Source organism: Sceloporus occidentalis, unplaced genomic scaffold (genome assembly GCF_023333645.1).
Source record: "Sceloporus occidentalis isolate IW3139 unplaced genomic scaffold, rSceOcc1.0.p SCAF_20, whole genome shotgun sequence".
In the NCBI taxonomy this organism is placed as follows: Eukaryota; Metazoa; Chordata; class Lepidosauria; order Squamata; family Phrynosomatidae; genus Sceloporus; species Sceloporus occidentalis.
This window is the reverse complement of record NW_028317000.1, coordinates 15119973-15142203: the sequence shown is the minus strand read 5'-3', so window position 1 is coordinate 15142203 and position 22231 is coordinate 15119973. Positions and strand designations below refer to the sequence as shown.

At 50.0% G+C, this 22231-nt stretch overlaps 1 protein-coding gene across 2 annotated transcripts in view; it reads left to right on the top strand.

Annotated features, from left to right (window-relative positions):
• The first annotated feature begins 230 nt into the window (after positions 1–230).
• Positions 231–22231, top strand: part of LOC149302168 (vang-like protein 2-A) — a 27394-nt gene continuing 5393 nt past the window's right edge. The window contains exons 1-5 of one of the 2 annotated variants that reach the window (XM_089483359.1): positions 231–640; positions 11950–12162; positions 19382–19658; positions 20626–20746; positions 21342–21949. In XM_089483359.1, coding sequence (XP_089339485.1) covers positions 19588–19658; positions 20626–20746; positions 21342–21949 — 800 coding nt within the window. In that variant the 5' untranslated portion in view covers positions 231–640; positions 11950–12162; positions 19382–19587. Of the gene's footprint in view, positions 641–11073; positions 11129–11949; positions 12163–19381; positions 19659–20625; positions 20747–21341; positions 21950–22231 lie in introns of those variants that run through there. The other variant, XM_089483360.1, reaches the window with a different exon arrangement.

Sequence of the window (22231 nt, the reverse complement as noted above, 5' to 3'; positions counted from 1 at the left end):
TTATTATTATTGCAAAGAAATGTATTATTATTATTTTTCCTGTTTTTCCGCCCGCCCGGGTGGCTTTCTGAGCTTCCCTGGCGCGCGCGCGAACCGCAGAGCCAGGCGAGCGGAGAGAAGAAGGCGCGGGCGGGCGCGAGAAGGCAGAGCGTCGCGTCGGCTGGGAACAATGGAAGCGTCGGCGGGAGGCGCGCGCGGTCCTAGGAAGAGCCCTCCCTGAGTCCGCGAGTTCGAATCCCGCTCGGGGCCCTGGAAGGCGAAGCCTGGGAAGGGAGCGGATCCGGAGCCCGGGGAGGGGTCTTGGCCACCGCCTTTTCCTTCTTTCCAAGCCCAGGGACCTTCCGCTGCCTTCGGAGCCTCAAAACTGCCTTGCCTTTGAGTGCAATTTTTTGCAAATTTTGCAAACTGGGGTTTTTAAAATGTGAATCAATTCGTCTTTTTTTCCTTTTGCAAACGGAAGGAGAGGCCCGAGAGAGGAAGGGAAGGCTGGGGGTTCTGGTTGCAAGCACTTTGGTGGCCGAGGGAGGAACAAAAGCCGAGCAGGAGTCTGGGAAAGCAAGGAGAGGGTTGCATTTCAAATGCAAAAACCTGGATTTGGTTCCTATTTTTGCAAGAAGACGGAGCAAGAGGAGCCTCGATGGTAACCCGAGCCCCCTTTTGTGTGCATTTCCCCTTGCTTTCTTCCTTGCTTTCTTTGCACAATCTTCCCCGGAGAGGTTTTGTTTTATTTACCTTCTCTCCTGGGCTCCCTTTTGGGGTGCAAAAGGGAAAGGGAATAAAAAGGGGGGTGTCTATAGGAAAGGATAGGAAAGACTGTTTTGCAAAAAGGAAAGGAAGGAAGAAGGGATACATTTTGGATTGTTTTGTTGCAAAAGCAATTTGGGGGGGGGGTCCTTGCAAGAGGATCGGGGCCTTTTTGGGGGTAGGAGAAGGTGTGGCTCCAAAATGTTGGTATTTCCCCCCATCCCTCCCAAAAATTGCATGCCTTATTTCCCCATTGAGACCCCCCCCCCAAAAAAAGGGCCCCCCATTTGGGTGTATTTGTGGCTTTTGCAATGGCTTCTCCAACCTGGAAGTCCCTGGTTTCAGTGTTGCAACCTTTAATAGCCAGGAATAATGATAATGGTTATAATTGAGGCACTTTGTTAAAACAATGGTAACAGACCCAGGGTCTTTTGCTTGCCCTGGGAGACCTCCATGCCTCAGGAAGGGCTTGGAAGAGACTTTGTGGGTCCAGAGGTTGTGGGGGTGCATGAGTGCAAGTGTGGGGGCTTTGCTTGCACTAGCAGGTCCCCCAAAGGTGAGATGGGTGCACCTCTAGGGGAAGACAGCATGGGATAAGGGATTGTGGGGTGCATTAGTGCAAATGTGGGTGTGCAAGAGAGTGTTTTGCTTGCACTAGGAGACCTCCATGCCTGTGCTGGGAATGTCTCAGGAAGGGCTTGGAAGAGACATTATGGGTTAAGAGATTGTGGGTGAGTGTTAGTGCAAATCTGAGTGTGCACAAGAGTGTTTTGCTTGCACTAGGAGACCTCCACACCTGAGGTGGGTATCCTCAGGAGGAGCTTGGAGGAGACATTATGGGTTGAGAGGTTGTGGGTGGGTGTCAGTGCAAATGTGGGTGTGCACAAGAGTGCTTCCCTTGCACCAGCAGACCCCCAAGTGTGGGAGGGGCACACCTCAGGAGGGACTTGGGGAAGACAGCATGGCAGAGGGCCATGGTTAAACGATTGTGGGTGTGTATTAGTGCAATTGGTGTGTGCACAAGAGGGCTTTCCTTGCACCAACAGGCCTCCATGTGAGGTGGGGGGAAATGGGTGTGACTGGGGGAATCCAGGGGGAGATCCATCTGGACCCCCCAGTGCGAGGTTTTAAGGAGACAGCTTGGGTTGGTAGAGCACAGAGGTATGCTAGTGCAAATGTGAGTGTGAACAAGAGTGCTTTCCTTGCACCAGAAGACCCCCCTGTGTGAGGTGGGTACACCTCAGGAGAGGCTTGGGAAAATAGCATGGGTTGGGATAACATGTGTGTTAGTGCAATTGGTGTGTGCACAAGAGGGCTTCTCTTGCACCAGCACCCCTGGTGTGTCTGGGATTGGCTTCTGGGTGGGCCCCGCTGGCCCTCTGCCTTGGCTCCCAGGGCCCAAGGCCTCCCCATGCGGCAGGACGATGGCTTCCCTTGGCGTGGAACCTTGCCCACGGCGGCCGTTGCCAACCACAGAAGCCAAAGGTGCGCCGGAGCCTCCCTTGGCCAGGGGCCAGGTGGGGTGGGCCAGAAAGGTGGGCCGCCCAGCCTTGCAGAAATCCCCTTGGAGGCAGCCTGCTCAGTGGCATGGCATGGCATGGCACGGTGTGGGGTGGAGGAAGCCAGAGAGACGCCTCTTCTTTGTCTCTTGCCCAGGAGAAGCTTTCGGGGCAAGGGACCCACAAGCCATGCTGCCATCACCACCCCCTCTCTCTGGGTTGGCATGATGTCCAAGGAAAGGTGGGGACTCTGTTTTTGGCCTCAGTGTTTGGCACCGTCGGAGGCCTGGTTGGCACCCTGCCCATCTTGGGCCAGCTGGGTGGCTGATGGAGGAGGAGGAAGAAGGTTCATGAAGAGGCCACCAGAGCAATGGTGCCAAGGCCCCTGTGCCTGGGATTCAGGGATTGCCTGGTATTTGGGCACTGCCAGGCCTTGTGTGCCCAGTACTCAGAAGTTACCAAACTTAAGGTGCCCAGTATTCAGGGATTGCTCTGGCCCTCTGCCTCTGCTATTAACCAAATCCTCTGTGCCTGGTATTCAGCCCTCTGCCCAGTATTGATCACCAAACCCTCTGTGCCAAGTATTCAGGGATTGCCTGGCCTTCTCTACCCAGCATTTGGGCACTGCCTGGCCTTGTGTGCCCAGTATTTACTGCTATTGAGACCTAGCCAAGCCTGGTATTCGGGCACTGCCTGGCCTTGTGTGCCCAGTATTTAATGCTATTCAGAGCTAACCAACCCCCCTGCGCCTAGTATTTGGTCACTGCCTTGCCTTCTGTGCTCAGTATTCAGGGATTACCAAACTCTCTGTGACTGTTGCTCATGGACTCTATCTCTTTAATGCAGCTGCTCAAATGCACCGGTTGATTCATCTTTTGCCATAGAACCCTAGAGTTGGAAGGTACCCCAAGGGTCATCCAGTCCAACCCCAATGTGCCATGCAGGAATTCACAATCAAAGCATCTCTGACAGATGGCCATCCAGGCTCTGTTTAAAGGCCTCCAAAGAAGGAGACTTCAGTGTCTTCCAAGAAATTTTTCCTAACATTGAGGTGGAATCTCTGTTCTTGTAGTTTGCATCCATTACTCTGGATCCTAGTCTCTGGAGCAGCAGAAAACAAGCTTCCTCCTTCCTTTCAAAATATTTAAACATGGCTGTCATGTCGCCCCTTCACCTTCTCTCCTCCATAAGCCACTCCTTGCAAAGCCACCAAAATCTCTTTGCCTCCGCTCTCTTAGCTTTTGCAATAATTCCATGGTCCAGGAATGGATGTCCTTTTTCATCATCTGTGTGACCTGGTCATCTTTAGGTTCGAGACCTATAACCGACCTTTTTTCCTCCAAGAGAGATGTCTTATCCTCTGCCCCAATCTCTGGAGCCAGATGTCTCTTGATGTGATGATCCTTGCACCTCGGTTGCAACCAGTTGCAACCTTTTCTACTTCCCCGCCTGGTTTGTTGTTTGCTCCTGTCTTTCTATGATCAACCTTGTTTGGGGCGGCAGAAGTCATTTTGCTCCTTGATGCACCACTGAGGAAGGTCTAGAGGATGCTGCCCTACAGCAATAATAATAATAATGATAATAATAATGATTTATATTTCCCGCCTCTCCCTGTGGATCAATAGCGACAGAGAGAAAAAGCAAAGAGAGAGGCTGCCTTGCTTCATCCAAGAGCCTCCTCCTCTCCATCCGCCGCAAGGCTTTTCTCCTCCTATGTCTCTCTCATTCTTTGCAGGATCCGGCCTCCTTCAGCCTTAATTAAGGATTGACTCCATTTCAAAAGGGGAGGAATGCCCAGCGCCTGCTGGGGATTATTCCATTTATTCGCCCCTCATCGCTGGAAGGGGGGTGCTTCCCATCCCGGCACTTTGCTGGAGTGCTTTCAAAAGCCACTTGATGGTGGAGAGAGAGGAGAAACTGGGCTTTTATTGACCCACAAGATCCTCTCTGCTGGCCTGGAAGCTTGGAGGCGCATGGGGCTTTCCTTGCACCACTTTTTACGTGCCCAGGGGCACTCTTCTCCACTTGGCCTGGTTGTGTGATGGGACTTTGCTCCCCTCCCGCACTCTTTTTCACTCCATCAGCTGGTGGAAATGGGGCAGCTTTCCAGATGGGGTTGGATGGCATTTCCCCTTGGCTGGGGATAATGGGAGTTGCAGTCCTGCACTGGAGAGCCTCTTGTCTAGTCTTCCTACATTATTCTGCCTATCCTAGCGTTATTGGTTTCTCCCATGAGTTGTTCCTTCTCATTGTGTGTCCGAAGCATGACAGCCTCAGGTTTGGTCATCTTGGCTTCTTCCAGGGAGGTTTACGGCTTGATCTGCTCCAGGACTTATTGGTTTGTCGTTTTGGTTGTCCATGGGATCCTCAGCCCTCTTCTCCAGCAAAACATCTCCAACAAATTGGTCTTCTTCCTATCATCTTTCTTAAGTCTCACATCATGGTAACAGGGAATACAACAACTTGTGCGAGTCTAACTTTTGTGCTCACTTGTACATCTTTGTTGTATATGAAACCCATACACAGCTGCACTAAACCTGAGGCCTGATTCCCACTACCTTTTAAACCGGATCACAAATCGGTTTGAACCAGTTCAAATGACCCTGGTTCCCACTTCAACTGATTTGGCGAGGAGCACCATGCGCTAGACCCATTTAACCCATATCTTTTGCCACCGACGTTTTCCACGTCTTTTTTGGATAAATCAATTCCATGCGAGTGTGAACCGGATGTGGGGATCAGAATGGATTCGGCCGGCTGGAGCGGGTCCATTTTGAATCGATCCGTTCGTGAACATGAACGGATCGATTCAAACGTAGCAGAAACCACACTCCGCTGTCGAATCGGTCCATTGATTCGGATCGTGAACTGATTTATTTGCAAGTGGGACTAAGGCTGAAGTGGCTGGAAGGCTGGACCTTTGGCCGGGGCAGGGGTCTCCATGGCGGGGGGCGTTTTAGGGCTATGAGATCGGTGGAGGCGGGCGGGTGGCTGTCATGTTAGCTTCCCTCCGTTCCCTTTCAGGCTCGGGGATCTTTCTCTCCTCCCCTTCCCCAGATTTGATGATCTGGAGCTAATGAGTTGGTGGTGGGCTGGGGACAGCTCCTCAGTCAAGTGTTTCTCCCTTCCTTGCGGCCATCTGTTTGGAGCCATGGAGAAAAGGGAGGAAGGCAGGGGGCTGCTTTGTGATGGGAGATCCCCAGCAGCTGCAGATGGCATTTGGGGGGCTGACCTGCCTCCAATGACCCTGGGACCATGGAGGAGGGGGACTGCCTCCCCTTCTCCAAACCCTTGCATTGGCAAACAGCGCTCTGCCTTTCCAGCTTGGAAATGGAGATAATGGTTGTCCCGGAGATGGGAATGCCACTGGGGTTGTGTGCAGCGAAGGCGGGGGGCTTTTTTGCCCCCTCTTTTGTGGTTTACACGCCCAAATTTGCAAAAAACCCTCACTCTTTTTAATTGCAAGCGAGGAATTTCATGAAAAGGCCGCTTCTTTTTTCCCCTTTCCCCTTCTCCTCTTTCTTCTTTGAGACTCCAAACCCCTCAGGGCCTCTTCTCCGTCCGCTCTTGGTCTCGGTTGCATCTCCCCTCGATCTGAAAGAGTTTGGGAAATGGGAAATATAAATACGGCAAGGAAAGACGGCAAGAAGTAAATATAAATGCAGCAAGAGATGCGACTTTAGGGTTGCCACAAGTCGGAAGGGACTCGAAGGCACAACAAGATGTAAATAGCAAAGACACAATGCAATGCTAAAGGAGGACGAAGTCCACCGTAGATAAGATTAGGTTTGGCTCGTCTCACTCCGAATTTGCAAAAATGTCATTGTTTTTAATGGCAAACAAGGGATTTCTGGAGTTTGCATGAAAAGGCTGGTCCTTTCCATTCCTTTCTTTGTGGCTCAGAGTCCAAGGCCTCTTCTCCATTTGATTGGTTGTTTCTTCCGTCTTTTGGATAATAAAGGGACGCAAAGAAGAAAGGATGAGTCAATAGTGGATCCATCTCACCTCTGCCTCTTTTTGCAGGGGAAAAATTCCACTGTTTTCCATTGCAACCAGGGAATTTCACAAGGCGCATGAAGCGGCCGTCTCTTTTCTTTTTCTCCTTGTCCTTTATTTACTTCTTTAAAGTAAAGAAGGGTCCCCAAGGCAAATACGGGGAACTGATAACATGGCGACCGTAAACCAGATTGTTCATTATTAAACCGCAGGAGCAGTCGGAGCGTTGGAGTCCGTAAGCCAAACCTTCGACTGTTTCTCTACTCTCCGGCTCCTTTGAAAAAACAACAAATCAATACGAATTAGCAATACCAAATTTACCGGTCGCGTGAGGCGTTTCACGCCAATCTTCAGGAATAGTGGGATCGATGCGGCTTAAAATATATTTATTGGATTAACATCTCTGAACAGGAAGACTTCCCTAAACTCTTGTAATAAGTTAATATTTAATAATTTATTAAAAGAATGGTTAAAGAAAAGAAAAGTATGAAATGGTATATTGACCACATATTGTTATAACTGGATAAGATTTGGATTCGAAGCCGGAGTAAAGGATGTTTGTACTGACTCCAGTTCCACCCAAAATTCCTTCTGTCTCCACAACTCCATTGTATTATTATTATTATTATTATTATTATTATTATTAATGTATTTACACTACACAATGTAGTGTGCAAGTGTGTAAAAGTGGTGGAATTGCCTCAGCCATGTGGCCATTTTCACTCCCTGGTGAAAGTGACCTTCGTAGTTGTTTTAGCAATGTGCAATAATCCTTTTTTTCTTTTCCTTTTGCAAATGTGAATACTAAGTCTTGAGCGCAAGCGGCGCTTTCTTTCCGTTCCTTAAGAATTGGCAGGTTTTTATCCTCAGGGAGAAAAGCATCCCCTGCCGGACCGTGACACAAACACAATTGTGTGCTTGCGGGGAGTTGCCCAAAAGCCAAGCGGAGAGGCAGCCCTTTCCAACGGACGCCGTCCCTGCAATGGTTGGGGTTTGCGTTAGAGAATGGGAAGCTTAGTGCAAAAACAAGATGGCTTGCTATTCGTTTGCAAGGCGGGGGGACGGGACACATGCTCGCGGCCCCTTTCTTTCCCCTTGTATGCAACTGGTCCGTCGAGGGCACGCCGGCCAAGTGGGTGTTGCACGCGCTCCGCGGGGGGCAGAGGTGGCGGAGACGTGGCGGCCGAGAGGCAAGGATGGCCCTATTGTGCAGAGCCAGCTAGGCGTGCAAAGCTCAAGGAGAAAGCCCACTTTTGGGGTCCCGTCGCCCGCGGCTGGCCCTTCGGCTCCAGATGGCGGTTGAGAGCAGAACAACCCCCAGATCACTTTGCACTTCTCTAATCGGCTTTGGGTCTCACCCTGCCCACCCAACGGCTGGTGCACAACGGGGTTTTGGCCTGCTCCCAATGGATTATTATTGCTGACATATTTATATCATCTGCTGTTTTCCCAGTTTGGGACCAAAAGTGGCTTCTGTTTGTTGTTGTTGTTGCAGCTGCATGCCTTCCTTGGCTACTGAACCATGCTGTATTCATGGGCTTTCCTTGGCAAGGTTTCCTCAAAGGAGGTTTGCTGCTGGTAGCTGAGGCCGAGAGAGTGTGACCTGCTCAATGCCACCCAGTAGATTTTTATATGACTGACTTAGGACTCAAACCCTGGTCTTTGGAGTCCTAGTCCAGCATTTAAACCACTGCATCATGGTGGCTTTTAGGAGTGCTTCAGATGAGTTTTGCCTTTGTGTCTTCCTCTGAGGCTGAGAAAGGGTGGCTTCCCAAAGGTCGCCCAGTGGGTTTCTGTGGCCAAGCGGGGATTCAAAATTGCCACCATCATTTAATAATAGGTTCTAAGAATCTAGGAATTACTGATGATGTCAGATAATGTGCCAGGGTTGGCTATGGAAAATGCCGCTCCTTGGAGGACGGTGCATTATCTGACAATAGCTTGCTGATTCCTAGATACCGTTTGAACTGTTGAGTGTAACATCTGGAAAAATAAAAGATAAACTGATAGGGATAATGTTATCTATTTATACTGCTCCTTTTACCTTGAAAGTGGATTGCAAATATTAAATACTAAAAGAGAACCATGCAGAAGTGAATGCATAATTAGTGTATTAGTAGAGATAAAAGTTGTTGAAGAGCCTATCTGCTTAAAAGCAGCCCGTGGGATGTTAGTAACAGCAATGGTCTTTTTGTTTCCTCCCAAATGCTGAGCTTGGCTTGTAAGCCCCAATAGACACTTGAAAAGTCATTCTGTACAGTCTGCCAAAATGTCTGAATGCAGTCGCTGTCGATCGGATCTCAAGAGCACAGTCATGAAAAGGGGCTTTCCAAGGATTTGAACCCTGGTTCACCGCGAGAGGAGATTCCAGACTCTGACGGCATCCGGTTTCCGGCCAGATTTCTTTGGAGGAGCTTTGCTGTTGCCTTCCCCTTTGGAAGGCTGGCTTTCTCACAGCCACCCAGTAGGTTTCCAGTGGCCAGGTGGGGATTCGAACCCTGCTCCCCTGGAGTCCTAGTAGAACAAGCCACAACACTATGCTTCGTTGTTGCGTACCTTCAAGTTGACTTTGACTTGGGGCAACCCTCACCTTGGCCGCGATGTCTACAGAGGAAGTCTTCGAAGGCTTGGCTAAGATCACCAGACGGCTTTCCAAGGCTGAGCAGCGATTCGAACCTTGGTCTCGTGGAGGGCTGAGCAGACAGAGTGAAAAAGCCAGCTTAATGTGGGAGAACCCACTGAAGGCACTGCCACCTCCCACAATGATCTGCATGCTTATAAGTTGTCCATACCACCCTGCTTGGTCTCCAAGGATGGGCGCACCAAAACGGGGCATTTGTGGGTACGACCTGCACTGCAAACACATACTGCAAATGCACAAGTGGAGAGGTGCACCGCCAGCAGCCACCAATGGTCAACCTTTTCCTGCCCACCTGCCAGGCCATTCAATGCTCTGTGCGACCGGCCAGTCAGTCGGACAAGTCATCGACCGCCTCTTGGGTGCATTGGTGATGCATTGGCAACACGATCATGGAGGACTCACATATGTGCCCCCTTGCCATCCCATGGTAGTGGCCAGTTTGTTAACATTGTGACTGCATCCATTTTAGGGTTGGCGACACCTTGCGTCAGTTGTCGTTTTGCTTCATGGGGGCGTGTGATGGTCGATGGCGCGATGGGTGGTGCAGCTGGCCACTTGTAGACATGTGCAATCGCTTCATGGGTGAGCGACTAAAAATCTTATGGGGCCTTTGAGACACCTGGCCCTGCCTCTGTACCGGCCCAAAGTCCACACACCAGTGCGATCGCTTGCACTTTCCATCTTGATCCAGAGCAAACTGGGAATTATTTCACTCTTCTATTTAGTTGTGCAGCTTCATCCTGATTCCTCCACCCTTTAAACAAGTAGGTTTCAAAATGGGACGAAACCGTATCTTATCACTCCTGCGGAAAGCCCCCGTAGTCTGTCTCTCAAGCTGCTGGAGAAAGTGAGAAGTATCCTTCCAGGGTTTGAATCTTGGCTTCGCCATATGAACCCAATGGGTGGTTTTGGGCAGGTCACACACTCTCAGCCTCAAAGGATGGCAAAGGCAAGCCCCTCTAAAATCCCATGATGGGTTTGTTTATGGTCATCATAAGTCGGAAATGAGTTCAGGACGCATAACAACAACGACAACGAAAGTGGTTATTTGCCCATTCTGGCTTTTTTCCAAAAACCATCAGAATTCACCTCTTCCTTCTGCCCGTATTTCTTCTGTAATGCTGTCCGTTTGGGCAACTGTTACCCCAATAACCGTTGAGTCATTTAGTAAAACTCTTAACAAGGTTTCCGCTAATTGCCGAAACCCTAAGCTAGTTAGTCCCCCTCTCCGTTTAGAAATAAAACAAGTTAATTAGATGCTAAGCGATTGCTTGCCATCCATTATTTATAGGTAACCATGTTGCGCAAATATATGATAACGAAATGCAAGCGGCGAGACGGCTCCCCTTTGCATCCTTGGCTTCGCTTTTCCCCGGAGGAGAGACGGAACAGTTAAAAGCGTTTTCCTTAAAACAAAAGAGAGACGCAAAGCGATGTGGGATTTGGAAGGCAATGGGAAAGAAGGCGGCTGAAGAGTGAAAGGAAAAAGAGGGTCGTTGCTTTTTGAATGAAATGGACATTGCGGGTTCTTAAAAAGATGGTCATCGCTGGGTTTTTAAAACAATGCGGACTTCAAGAATTGGCATGGGCTTTGAAGAACTGCATTCTTAAAATGTAGAGCTGGGTTCGAGTTCCCACTCAGATGCGGAAACTTGTTGTGTGAGCAAGTCACACTCTCTCAGCCTCAGAGGAAGGCCATGGAGAAACCCAAATCTTGCCACGAAAACCCTGTAATAGGTTCATCTTAGGGTTGCCGTAAGTTGTCAACAACATGAAGGTACACAACAATGTGAGAGCCAATGTGGTTTCAGTGTTGGACTCTGGAGATCTGAGTTCGATTCCCCATTCGGACATGAAATCCACTGAGCAACCTTGGCCAAGTCTCACTCTCTCAGCCTCAGAGGATGGCAAGGGCAAAGCTTGTCTGAACAAACCTTGCCAAGAAAACGCAGGATAGATTCACCTTAGAGGCACCAAATGTTGGAAACAACTTGAAGGCACACGACAGCAAACACAACAATTTGCTAATCGTGTTGTTATATTTATCGATAAAGACCTGCGCTTCATGGGCATCCAAGCTTCTCTAGTGCTATGAATTGACTTTTCCATCAGGATCTAGAGCGGTCGCATGCTGCGTTTTGGGACTGGGAGTATGGAAAACAATATTTTGGGAAAGTCCAGTTCTGGTGTCTAAAAGGCATTGCTTTTCATCACAACAGGAAGACAGCAGAGATGGAAAAACGTTTGGGTGGCTTCCCTATTTCCATCCAGGTGGATTGGCAGCAGTTGATGGGGTCAGAGATGTCTCTCTTTGAATCTGGGACAACTAGCCACATTTTCCTCCTTTTAATAAGTCTGTGAAAGTTTCTAGTCCATAACATTTCTCAGACTTGATGGAACCCAAGTTTGCGCTCTGCTTCGCATTTACTTGTTGCACATTAGAGGCCTTGAAGGACGCAGAGAAAAGCAAGGAAGGGAGAAAGATATTGCGTCTCCCACTTTAATCCTACGAAATCTTGGAATTTGTAGTTTTACAAGGTCTTTAGCCTCCTCCGCCAACGAATGCTGCTGGCGCTTCCGCAAACTACAAATCCCTACATTTCTGTTGGATGATGGAGCCATGACCATTAAAGTGCATTATTATCTGAACTCTGTAGATGCAACCTGTGATTGGTTTCTATAAAATTCTTTGTGCCTTTTGCTCTCTTGTTGGCTGTCCCCAAAAACTGGTTAAAACCGTTGCTATGCTTTCAGGCTGTTTGCATTATTCCTAACAGTTTTAAAATGTTTATATTGTTTTAAATGGATTTTACCTGTTTGCTGCCCCAGGAGCTTGCGATGTAGGGCAAGAGATGAATATTTTAATGAACGGATAAGTAAGCAATCCTAATTGATGATTTATGAGTTGTGTCTTCCTCTCTTCTTCCTCATAACTGGGAAGCAAAGGGTATGTTTCCTTATTTTAAGTCTGGGGACCCATTTTCGCCCAAAGGCTCTGAATTCAAATTCAAGGATGTTCTATGCAAATATAAGGGCAACAACAATAATTGTGTCTTCTTCCTCCTGCAGCTTGCTTCTGGAATCTGTTCCTTGCAGCCATTGTAGACCCTGAAACACGGAGTCAGCCCCATCCATTGACCAGGACAGGACCAGGTTTCCTACCCAAAGTACGGCGCTTTTGGAAGGGGTCCATGATGCCCAGCTGCTTGTGAGATTGAGCGGACGGAAGGAGACAGCGCTCTTCCATCGCTCAGCTGCCATTTTCCATCCACCACCAAATTGGTGAGTTTTGCTGGACGTGCGATACATCTGGGATGGAGGGTTGGCATCTTTGGGACACCAACTTTAAGATGGTTCTTGGGACGCCATTCTCAACCTAAAGATGGGTCTTGGAACTTCATCTCCAACCTTAAGATGGGTTGGGGTGCCATCCCTAACTTTAAGATGGGTCTTGGGGCACCATCCACAACCTTAAGATGGTCTTGGGTCCCATTCCCAACCTTAGGATGGGCCATGGGGTGCCATGCCCAACCTTAAGAGGGGTCTTGGAGTGCCATTCTCAATCTTAGGATGTGTCTGGGGGTGCTACCCCCAATGTTAAGATGGGTCTTGTTGGGCCATGCCCAACTTTAAGGTGGTCTTGGGGTGCCATCCCCAACCTTAAGATGGGTCTTGGGTCTTAGGATGGATGGATGTCCATCTGTCATAAGGAGTGCTTGGATGGTGTCTTTCTGCATGGCAGAAGGGGGTCAGATTGGACGGCCCTTTGGGATCCCTTCCAACTCTAGGATTCTTCGGTTCTTGCATTAAAAAAAGATCTCCCTAATGTTTAGGTGGAACCTCTTTTCTTCCAATGTGAACCCTTTACCTCGGTGTGAGATCCTCTGTTGCTGGGGGGAAACCAGACATGGCTGAGTACATCCTGACATGCACCGCTGCCCCAGATGACCAATATTTATGTTCCACTTAGACTGAAAAATGTTTGGAGCTGTGTGCATCATTAAAACCTGCACGATTTGCAGACACTGACTCCCCCAAATTAATCGAGCTCGGCATGCGGTCCGTGAATTGGAGGTTAGTGTTGGACAAATGGTCAAAGCAGTTGACCACTTAATTGTTAAAGGGAGCAATTGCTGGAGGACTGGCGGATGTGACCAATCCTTTGGAGTCAACCCACAAGTTCGGAATAATTCATTGGGTCCATTCCGGTTGGGACTAGCTTTTCTACATCTGGGCCTTGGCCTCGCAAGCACAGATCCTGCTCTTTTGCCCATATATGTGGCTTCTTGGCTAGTGATGGGAGACAGTGTTGCCTAATGGACCAAGTACCGGATAAAGAAGAAGCGCTCTTTCGGCTGGGCCAGTGTTGCGGGGTCTTTTCAGTCCCTTCCTCACGAAGGCGGTCAAGCTGGCTTCATCCCTTCTGCGTTTCTGTTGGCTTTCTCTTGGTTTTTGGCTCTTGGGAGTGACCTGCTCTGGCTGTTCCCTAAAAGGCTTGTCTGGTTTAAGAGGAGTTTTCCATTGTTGATGTTGTTAACAATTGCACATCCGCATGGGGTGCATCAAAAGGTGGTAAAATATTTGACATTGGAGCATGGACTTCCTTAGAAGATGGTGGACTCTCCTTCCTTGGAAGGGCATCTTTCAGGGGTCTGTTCCTACATGGAAAGGAGATAGACTAGATCTCCCTTTGGGGTCCCTTCCAAGTCTCTCCCCAAATGAGCCTGCCTGGCCCCCGAGACCCTTTCCTTGCTCCCACCACCTTCACAGCCACCACTGCTTAGATATATGAGAGAACCTAAGCAGGGTCAGCCCTGGATAGTCCTTGGGTGGGAGACTGTCGAGGGAAGACCTGGCGCTGGAGGCTCTACTTCAGAGGAAGGAATGAGCAAAACCACCTCCGAGGGTCCCTTTCCTAAGAAAACCCTGTGAAATTATTTGAGGTTAACAGGCAACTTGAAGGCGCATAGACACACAAGTTCATGTGTACCTAAATACACAAAAGGCACCAGATCTTAGAAGCTAAGTAAGGTCAGTCTTGGTTGTTCCTTGGATGGGAGACTGCCAACGAATACTGGGTGCCGTAGGCACTGTTTCATAGGAAGGAACCAACAAAACCACCTCGTGAGGATCCCTTGCCTAAGAAAACCCTGTTAAATGCATGGAGTCGCCATACGTTGGGAGTTGACCTGAAGGTGCACATAAGCACATGGACACCTTTGGCCTGCAAAGCCGGTCTTCTCCCCTGGAGCTTGGAGGGAACTCTTTAATTTAACCGGTTTCTCCCAAGCCGTAAATTTGGGGCTGCGCATCATGTGCCTGTGAGTTGAGAACAAGAGAGTCCACCGTCCCCCCTCCCATATAAGCCTTCTGGGTTCCCATAAACTTCCCAGAGGGCACCACCGAAAAAAGCTGAATAAACCTTGCCCTCCCTCCCCAGCCCTGTCTCCTTTTCAAAGAAAGACCCTCGCCCTTTGGGGGCCAGGTTCGAATTTTTCATCCTTGCCCGCTGCTCTTTCCCCCGCTGCATTGTTTCCTGGGGGAACCCACCACCCTTTCCCCCCCCCCAACAAAGCCCTCTGAGGCTGGATTGGCACCTCCTTTTCCTTCTCCCCCTCCTCACCTTGGGATTCTGGCCTGCGCGCACTCTGGCCCTGTCGCCATTGCCTAGGCAACCGGGGTGGGCCTGTTTGCCTGCCGAGCCTTTGTTTCCCCTTGTGATAAATGGGCGAGACCCCCGCCAGTGTCTCTGGCACAAAAGGCCCCTCTTCCCTGGAGACCCTCGCCTCCTCTCCTCCAACCCAAAGGAAAATTTCCACCCGCTTCCTGGCACAAAAGTCCCATACATATGGATAGCTATGTCTTCCCATCGGTTGTGCATATCCTCTTGGTGCACCATGGTGGAGGGCGAGGCGAGGAGGGTGCTTCACAGGCCTCATTGTTTCAGCCATTCACATTTTTGGGAGGGGTCCCTAATAAAAATGAGGGAACACAAGGTGCAAAAGGAGCAAGGGACACGTAGTTGTGGAGAGGGAAAGCATGGGATGCACATGTGAAGAGGAAAGCGCATGGGGCATGTGTTATTTGGAGAGAAGAGAGCATGAGACGTGTTTGGAAGGGGGAACATGGAATAGATGCATGAGGAGGAGAGAGCATGGGACATGTGTGTGGGGAGAAAGGAGCATGGAGCATGTGTGGGGAGGGAAGAGTATTGAAGACATGTGAGGACAGGAGAGCATTGGACGTGTGGGGAGGAGAGAGCATGGAACAAGTGTGGGGTGAAGACAGCATAGGATATGTAAGAGTATGGAACACATACTTAAGGAGGACAGAGCATGGAACATGTGTGCAGGAATAAGAGAGAGCATGGGATGCATACATGAGGAGGGAAGAGCATGGGGCATGTGTTGTTTGGGAAGAAGAGAACATGGGACATATGGGGAAGGGAGCGCATGGGACATGTGTGTAGGGAGAAAAGAGCCTGGAACATGTGAGGCAGGAAGAACAAGGAACCCTTATGTGAGGAGAGGAGAGCATGGGATATATGTGTAGGGATCAGAGAGCATGGATGTGAGGCGGAGATAGCATGGAGCACAAACTGGAGCATGGGATAAGTGCATGGGGAGAAGAGATGGGACATGTGTGAGGAAGAAACAGCATGTAATACATATGGGAAGAGGAGAGAACATGGAATATGCATATGGAGAGAAAGGAGCATGGGAGAGGTGCAAAGAGCATGGAACACATCCATGAGGAGGAGAGAGTATGGGGACTACACATCTCCAGTTGGGTGCTCCAAACAACCTTCAGTGCTCATATGTGGCCCAAGTGCTCCCCTGACCCACCCAATGTAGGAGTCCTGAGTTTCATGGTCCCCATTTTTTAGGAAGAGCTCTTGGATTGCAGAACTGATGGAGAACCTTGGATCACTCAGCTCCCTAGGTGAGACTGGACTCGATGGGCCATTGGTTTGTCTTAGAAGACCTGCCTGTTGGCAGGCATGACCTCCACTGCAGAGTAAGAATGTGGAGGCAAGGTTGGGCTTTCTCTTGGAGCCTGATTTCCTGGGTGTCGGGTAGACCTTTAGATCTCGGAGGTGGGAACTGCATGGCCCTTGGGTTGGGTGCGTCTCTTTGGGAACTCCCCTGACCTCTCCAAAGCTCCTGGTGCGCCTCCATCTGGAAACAGCCGATGGAGAACCTTTGGAATGAGCCTGGAAGGTGGCCAAGTAGGTTGCTTTCTTTGATTCAAAACGGCAGCCATAATAGGACATGGTGGCCCTTCAGAGCCTAAATTGGGGGCCTGTGTGTCCTTTCCTCCTTCTCCTGGGGGTCTTTCTGGAGAGGCAAGACCCCTTTGGCCTGCCTCCCTCTTTCCTCCAGCTCCTGTTTTGTTGCCTTAAGCCTGTCAAGGCTGCGTTTTCTTTCCTTGGCCTCATGGCTGATTGCACATCGAGGACAAGTTGGCTCCTTTCATTCTCCTCTTATCCTCCTTCCCTTTCTCTCTCTCTCTCTCTCTCTCTCTTCTCCCCCACTTTCCCGTAAAACTCTGCCAAGAAAGCCTAGTACTTTGGGAATAGGAGGGGGCTGCGGGTGGGAAGGGAGCGTCTTTGCCTCGTCTTGCACAATTTCGGTTGCAGCCCTGCTGTTCCTGGGGCCTTTGTTATTGGTTGCAGCTTCCTTTTGCAAAGACCACTCAGCTTGGGTTTGGGTTTATTAATCCCCCCCTTTGCTGGCAAAGGGGCCGTGAGCGTGTGCCAAATGCGGGCCCATTTTGCAGACATGGACCATCGAGGGAGTGCAAGGAAAGGGGGTGAGACGAAGGGCACGGAACAAAAGTTAGGTTGGATAAATTGGACAAACAACGTGAGCCACCTTGGTTCCTTTTCCAGGAGAGAGGTGGCATGTTGATAGTTGGAAGCACACAAGGACAACGAGACAAAATCCAAGACTAGGAGGCAGGGAAGCAGTTGCAACAACAACAACAACAACAACAACAATTTTTATTTATATACCGCCTTCCAAAGGGCCAAGTCCACATTGAAGGTGTGTCCCAATGCAAAATGAACACGGTGGAGTGTTGTGCCTTGCGACCCATGAACTTTGGGAAGTGGTGTCGTATGGAGAGGGGGAACCAGCGATGCCAGCCTCATGCACTGTGTGCAATGTGTGTATGTGTCGGGGGCATGTGTCGTGCCTTTTTAGGGGCAAGAGAGCCCGCTTGACAGCCTTGGCGCCCTTCCCAGTTGCCTCATGGCGCCGCAAAGGGATTTCCCACTCCTCTGACCTAGATGGGCCATGGGAACGAGGCCCTGGCTTCATTGTTGCTGGAACGAAGCCCACTCCCTGCCACCGTCTGGGCTCCATCTCAATAAAATTCACCCAAAATAGGTCACGACACGCAGGGCCGCCGGTGCCAGTTGGAAAAGACAGCCCCAAGAAGCATCCCTTGGGGTGGGAGTGGGTTCCTCCATAGACCAGCCTCGTGGGTCTGTGACTGGCAGTGTCCCCTGGTGAGGGTGATCCGCTCCGGGTTTCATTCCAGACTTGGAAGGGATGACCCCATGGACCCAACCCTTGCCATTGGTAGCCTTCAACATTATGTTGACTCCGTGAACGAGGGACCTCCAAGTCCCCCATCATCAAACGCCCTGCTCTGGTCTTGCAAACTGAGGGCACCATTGCCTTTTCCAGTGTCCCGACTTATCATGATGTGGTCAAAGTACAACTGTTTTACTCATCTTGGCTTCAAGGGGGAGTTCAGCCTTGGTGTCCTCTTTGTTGTGAATGGCCATCAAGTCAACCTCAACGTATGGCCACTCCATGAATGAGAATTCACTCTCCAAGTCACCCTTGGATTCAAAGTGCAGGAAAGGAGGTGCCACCTAAACATTAGGGAGAGTTTCCTGAAGGTAATATCCATTCAACAATAGAAGACGCTGCCTTGGATGGTGGTGGGTTTTCCTTGTTTGGAGGCTGGATGGCCATCCGTCGGGGGGCTTTGAGTGTGCATTTTTGCACGTCGGAAGGGGGTTGCAATGGGAGTCCCTTCCAACTCTGTGTATCCTGGGATCTGCAGTTTAGGCGGGGGTACTTCGGATTCTTGGTCATCGTCCCCCCAACCTACAGACCCTAGAGTCCCCTAGGATGGAGCTATGATGGTTAAAGCAGAACTAAACCACTATATTTGTGTAGTGTGGATGGACCCCCAGCCTTGCTTTTCGCCATAAGCCTTTTAACTGGAGTTGCCAGAGTTTGAACCCGGGACATTTTATGTGCGTGGCGTGTGCCACTCTGGTCCTGAATTCTCCTCTAGGAAAGGCAAAGAGAACCGGATCTGGCAGTCGTTCTATGGAGCGAGAGAGATTTAAAAATAAACAACAAACAAACAAAACGCCAAGCGCAGGCGTTCTGGGTCGAGTCGGCTGGGATTCCTCCCGCAGCTCCCGTGTGCCAGACTTGTTCTGACAGAAACCCGAAGCGGCGCCGTGGAGCCAGTGCTGCCCTTGAATAATTCATTTCTGTGTCTGCTCCTCCCTGAGGCTTGCTTTGAGGCAATTAATATGTAGAGCAGAGCTTTAATGAAAGCATAAATCATCCCCAAACGTTTAATGTTGCGAGGAGGCGGTTGTAACCGAAAGGGCGGCTCGGCAAGTCTGGAGGGAATGGCGGGGGGAAATAATCGCCAGACGAGTAGAGTAAGTTTTCCTCCTCGCCGTTTGGGATAAGACGAGGCCCGTGTTTTTGCCGAAATCTCCCCTGTCCCCAGTTAGTCCGGATTTAAGGGCTCAGACTGTCTCTAATTCTAATATGAATTAGGCTTCTCTATGCATCAGTGGCTCTGTATGGGTTTTCCTCCGCTCCTCAGTATCTGCTTATGGTTTGCAAAGGCGCATGATCTATGTCATCGAAGGGGTCCAGACACTATGCACACTTTTATAACTCTTGAGTATGTAAGTGTTCATGTGTGTGCATACACACACACACACACACACACACACACACACACATGCAGCTGTGTTGGCCATGTGGCAAAGTGTAATAACCTCCGAAATGCACAAAACAGCGATAGCTTTATGGAACCAACCCAAATGCTCAGGCTTTCCCCTTCTGGCCGTGGAGCATTGGGGACAAAGCTTTTCAAACCAATATTTAAATTCCATCAGCAATGCAAAATATGTCCAAAATGTCTCCATCTTTTGTGAAGTCACAGCCCCATTGACTCTCTCTTTCAAGGGAAGCCTCCGCTCTTTTGCGTTGGGAAAATCCAAGGCGCTATTTTGGTAAAACCTGTACAATTTAATTTTAATTGTATCATTCTAAATGCATGTAATAATGATCATCATAATAATGGGGGAAAGTGCTCTGCTCCCATTTGTTATTTCTCGGGGGGGATCTTGGGAGCTGCAGTCTGACGGGGTAATTTTTCTCAGGTTCGCCCTCCTGTTTGTGGAAACTCATCTCCTCATCCGAATGGTTCATCCTCTCCTTCTTCCCCGCAGGTGTCCCCCGTTTTCTTCTCTAAGAGGAGTCCAGCCCGGCGATCAAAATAGAGTCCCTCAAGGTGAAAGTTGACTTCTTGAAGGTGCCCCTCGGCCTGAAGAAGCCGACGCTCAAGGAGGCCGCGGCGGCTTTGGCGGCCGTCCCAGGCCCCGGGAGACCCAAGTCCGTCAACGTGGACCGCTACAAGGCCCGGCGCTCCGACAACATGGACAACGAGTCCCAGTATTCGGGGTATTCCTACAAGTCGGGACACTCGCGGAGCTCACGGAAACACCGGTGAGGCGCCCCGGGGTTTCGGTCTCTTTGGTGTCCCCCGTCATCAATTCCTACACTCTTATTTGTCTGCCACTTAGTAGATAAGTGTTGAATTTATCCATCTGTGGTTGGACCTCCTTATCTGTGGATTCTGGATCCATGGAGTCAACCTTCTGTGGTTTGAAAATAGTTTAAAATCCTGTATATATAAATCTCCAAAAGCAAACCATGATGTTACCATTTTATATAAGGGACACCATTTCATGACGCCATTTATTATAACGGGACTTGAGCATCCATAGATTTGGGGGGAACCAAACCCAGACAGATACAAAGGACTCATATGTCCTCCGTGTGGGTTTACTTATCCCTTCAAATCTCCTGTTCTATAGTGGCCCCATAAATTTTACAGGGTTTTCTTAGGCAAAGACTCCCCAGAAGTGGTTTTGCATCTGAAATAGAGCCTCCAGGACTTCCTTGGCGTCCTCCCATCCAAGTCTTAAACAGGACTGGCCCTGTTTCGCTTCCAAGATGAAACAGGATCGGGTGCCTTTAGGGCATTTAGATCTTGTGCTATAGTCACCTGTTGACTTACAGTGATCAAAATGAATTTGTCAGGTCTTTCTTAGGCAAGGAATGCTCAGAGGTGGTTTTACCAGTTCCTTCCACTGAAATATTGCCTGGGATTCGTTGGCGGTCACTCCTCCAAGTGCTAACTGGGGCTGAACCTGCTTCCAAAATCAGATGGGATCTGGTGCCTTTAGGCTATTGAGTCCTGGTCAGATGTCGTCAACATACCATATTTTGCCCACCATGGGCATACAACATTGACCTAACTTGGCATGAAGCAACATCCTATATTCCTAAGAACAAAACCTAGCCTCAGTGGTCAGGATAGGAGCGCTGGGTACGAAACAAGGCATGAGAGTCCCTGAACCTTTCCATGCGTCTCAATACATCTCTCTCGCTCTCTTCCCACACGACGCAGAGACCGGCGAGAAAGGCATCGCTCCAAGAGTCGAGATGGGAGTCGAGGGGACAAGTCGGTCACCATCCAGGCCCCCGGGGAACCGCTGTTGGACAATGAATCAACGCGAGGCGACGAAAGGGTGAGCAACCCTGCCTTTCATTCCATAGACTCTTTCATTTTAATCTGTTATAGTTTTTGCATGTTATTAGCTATAGGTGAGTCTCATCCTTGGGGAAAAGGTGAGATATAAACAGATAGTCAATATAAACAGATCGATCATTGGTTTTGGAGGTTGGAGGGCAAAGTGGGTGAAGAATTCAGGGGGAGAAGAAAGTAAACTTCTCCAAACTTGGATGTCTGTGCAGAATACTGATAATATCTGAGCTCTCCCAGAAGGCTAGAGGACAAGATGACTGGAGGATTCTGGGATTTGTTATAAAAATAGTAACTTTCCCAAGCTCTGGAGGGGATGGAGAGGATATCTAGAGGGAGAGGTGACTAGAGGATTCTGATAATTGTCATCCCAAAAAAGAAACTTTCCCAAGCTCTGGAGGGGCCGCAGAGAGTACCGGAGCTTCCCTGGAGGACTAGTGGTCAAGGTGCCTGAAGGGTCCTGGGAGTTATAGTCCCCTCCTGCCCAAAAAAAGGATGTTCGACCTGGGCAACCTCGCAGGGTGCTGCCCCTCACGTGTCTCCTCTCCTCTCTGGCCCTTGCCCCCTTGTTCCCCCGGCAGGATGACAACTGGGGGGAGACGACAACGGTGGTGACGGGGACCTCTGAGCACAGCATCTCCCACGATGACATCACGCGCATCACGAAGGACATGGAGGACAGTGCCCACCTGGACTGCTCCCGGCACCTGGGGGTCTCGCTTGGGGGGGCGCTGGCCCTACTCTCCTTCCTCACCCCCTTGGCCTTCATGCTGCTGCCCCAGGTGCTGTGGGGGGAGCGGCTGGAGCCCTGCGGGACCCCCTGCGAGGGGCTCTTCATCTCAGTGGCCTTCAAGCTCCTCATCCTCCTCCTGGGCAGCTGGGCCCTCTTCTTCCGCCGCCCCAAGGCCTTCTTCCCCCGCATCTTCGTCTTCCGCGCCCTCCTCATGGTCCTGGTCTTCCTGCTGGTGGTTTCCTACTGGCTCTTCTACGGCGTCCGCATCCTTGACTCGCGCGACACCAACTACCAGGGCATCGTCCAGTACGCTGTCTCCCTGGTGGATGCCCTCCTTTTCGTCCACTACCTGGCTGTGGTCCTGCTGGAACTGAGGCAGCTCCAGCCCCACTTCACCCTCAAGGTGGTCCGGTCCACTGACGGCGCCAGCCGGTTCTACAACGTCGGCCACCTCAGGTGAGGAGCAACGTGGATGGAGGACCTACAAATGCTTAGAGGAGTGTTCCCTTAAGAAATCTCTAGATCCTCCAGTGCAACTCTATGGTCAACATCTGCTGGAGGTTGATCATACAATTGTGCTGGAGGATCTACAAATGTCAAGTGTTCTTTCTAGTAATCGCTAGGTCTTCTAGTGCAACGTCTGGCACACATCGGCCATAAAGTCGAGATGGAGGATGTAGAGATTCCTAGAGAGAACATTAATCAAAGCTGCAAATGTGGAGGGCTGACTGTACTTCT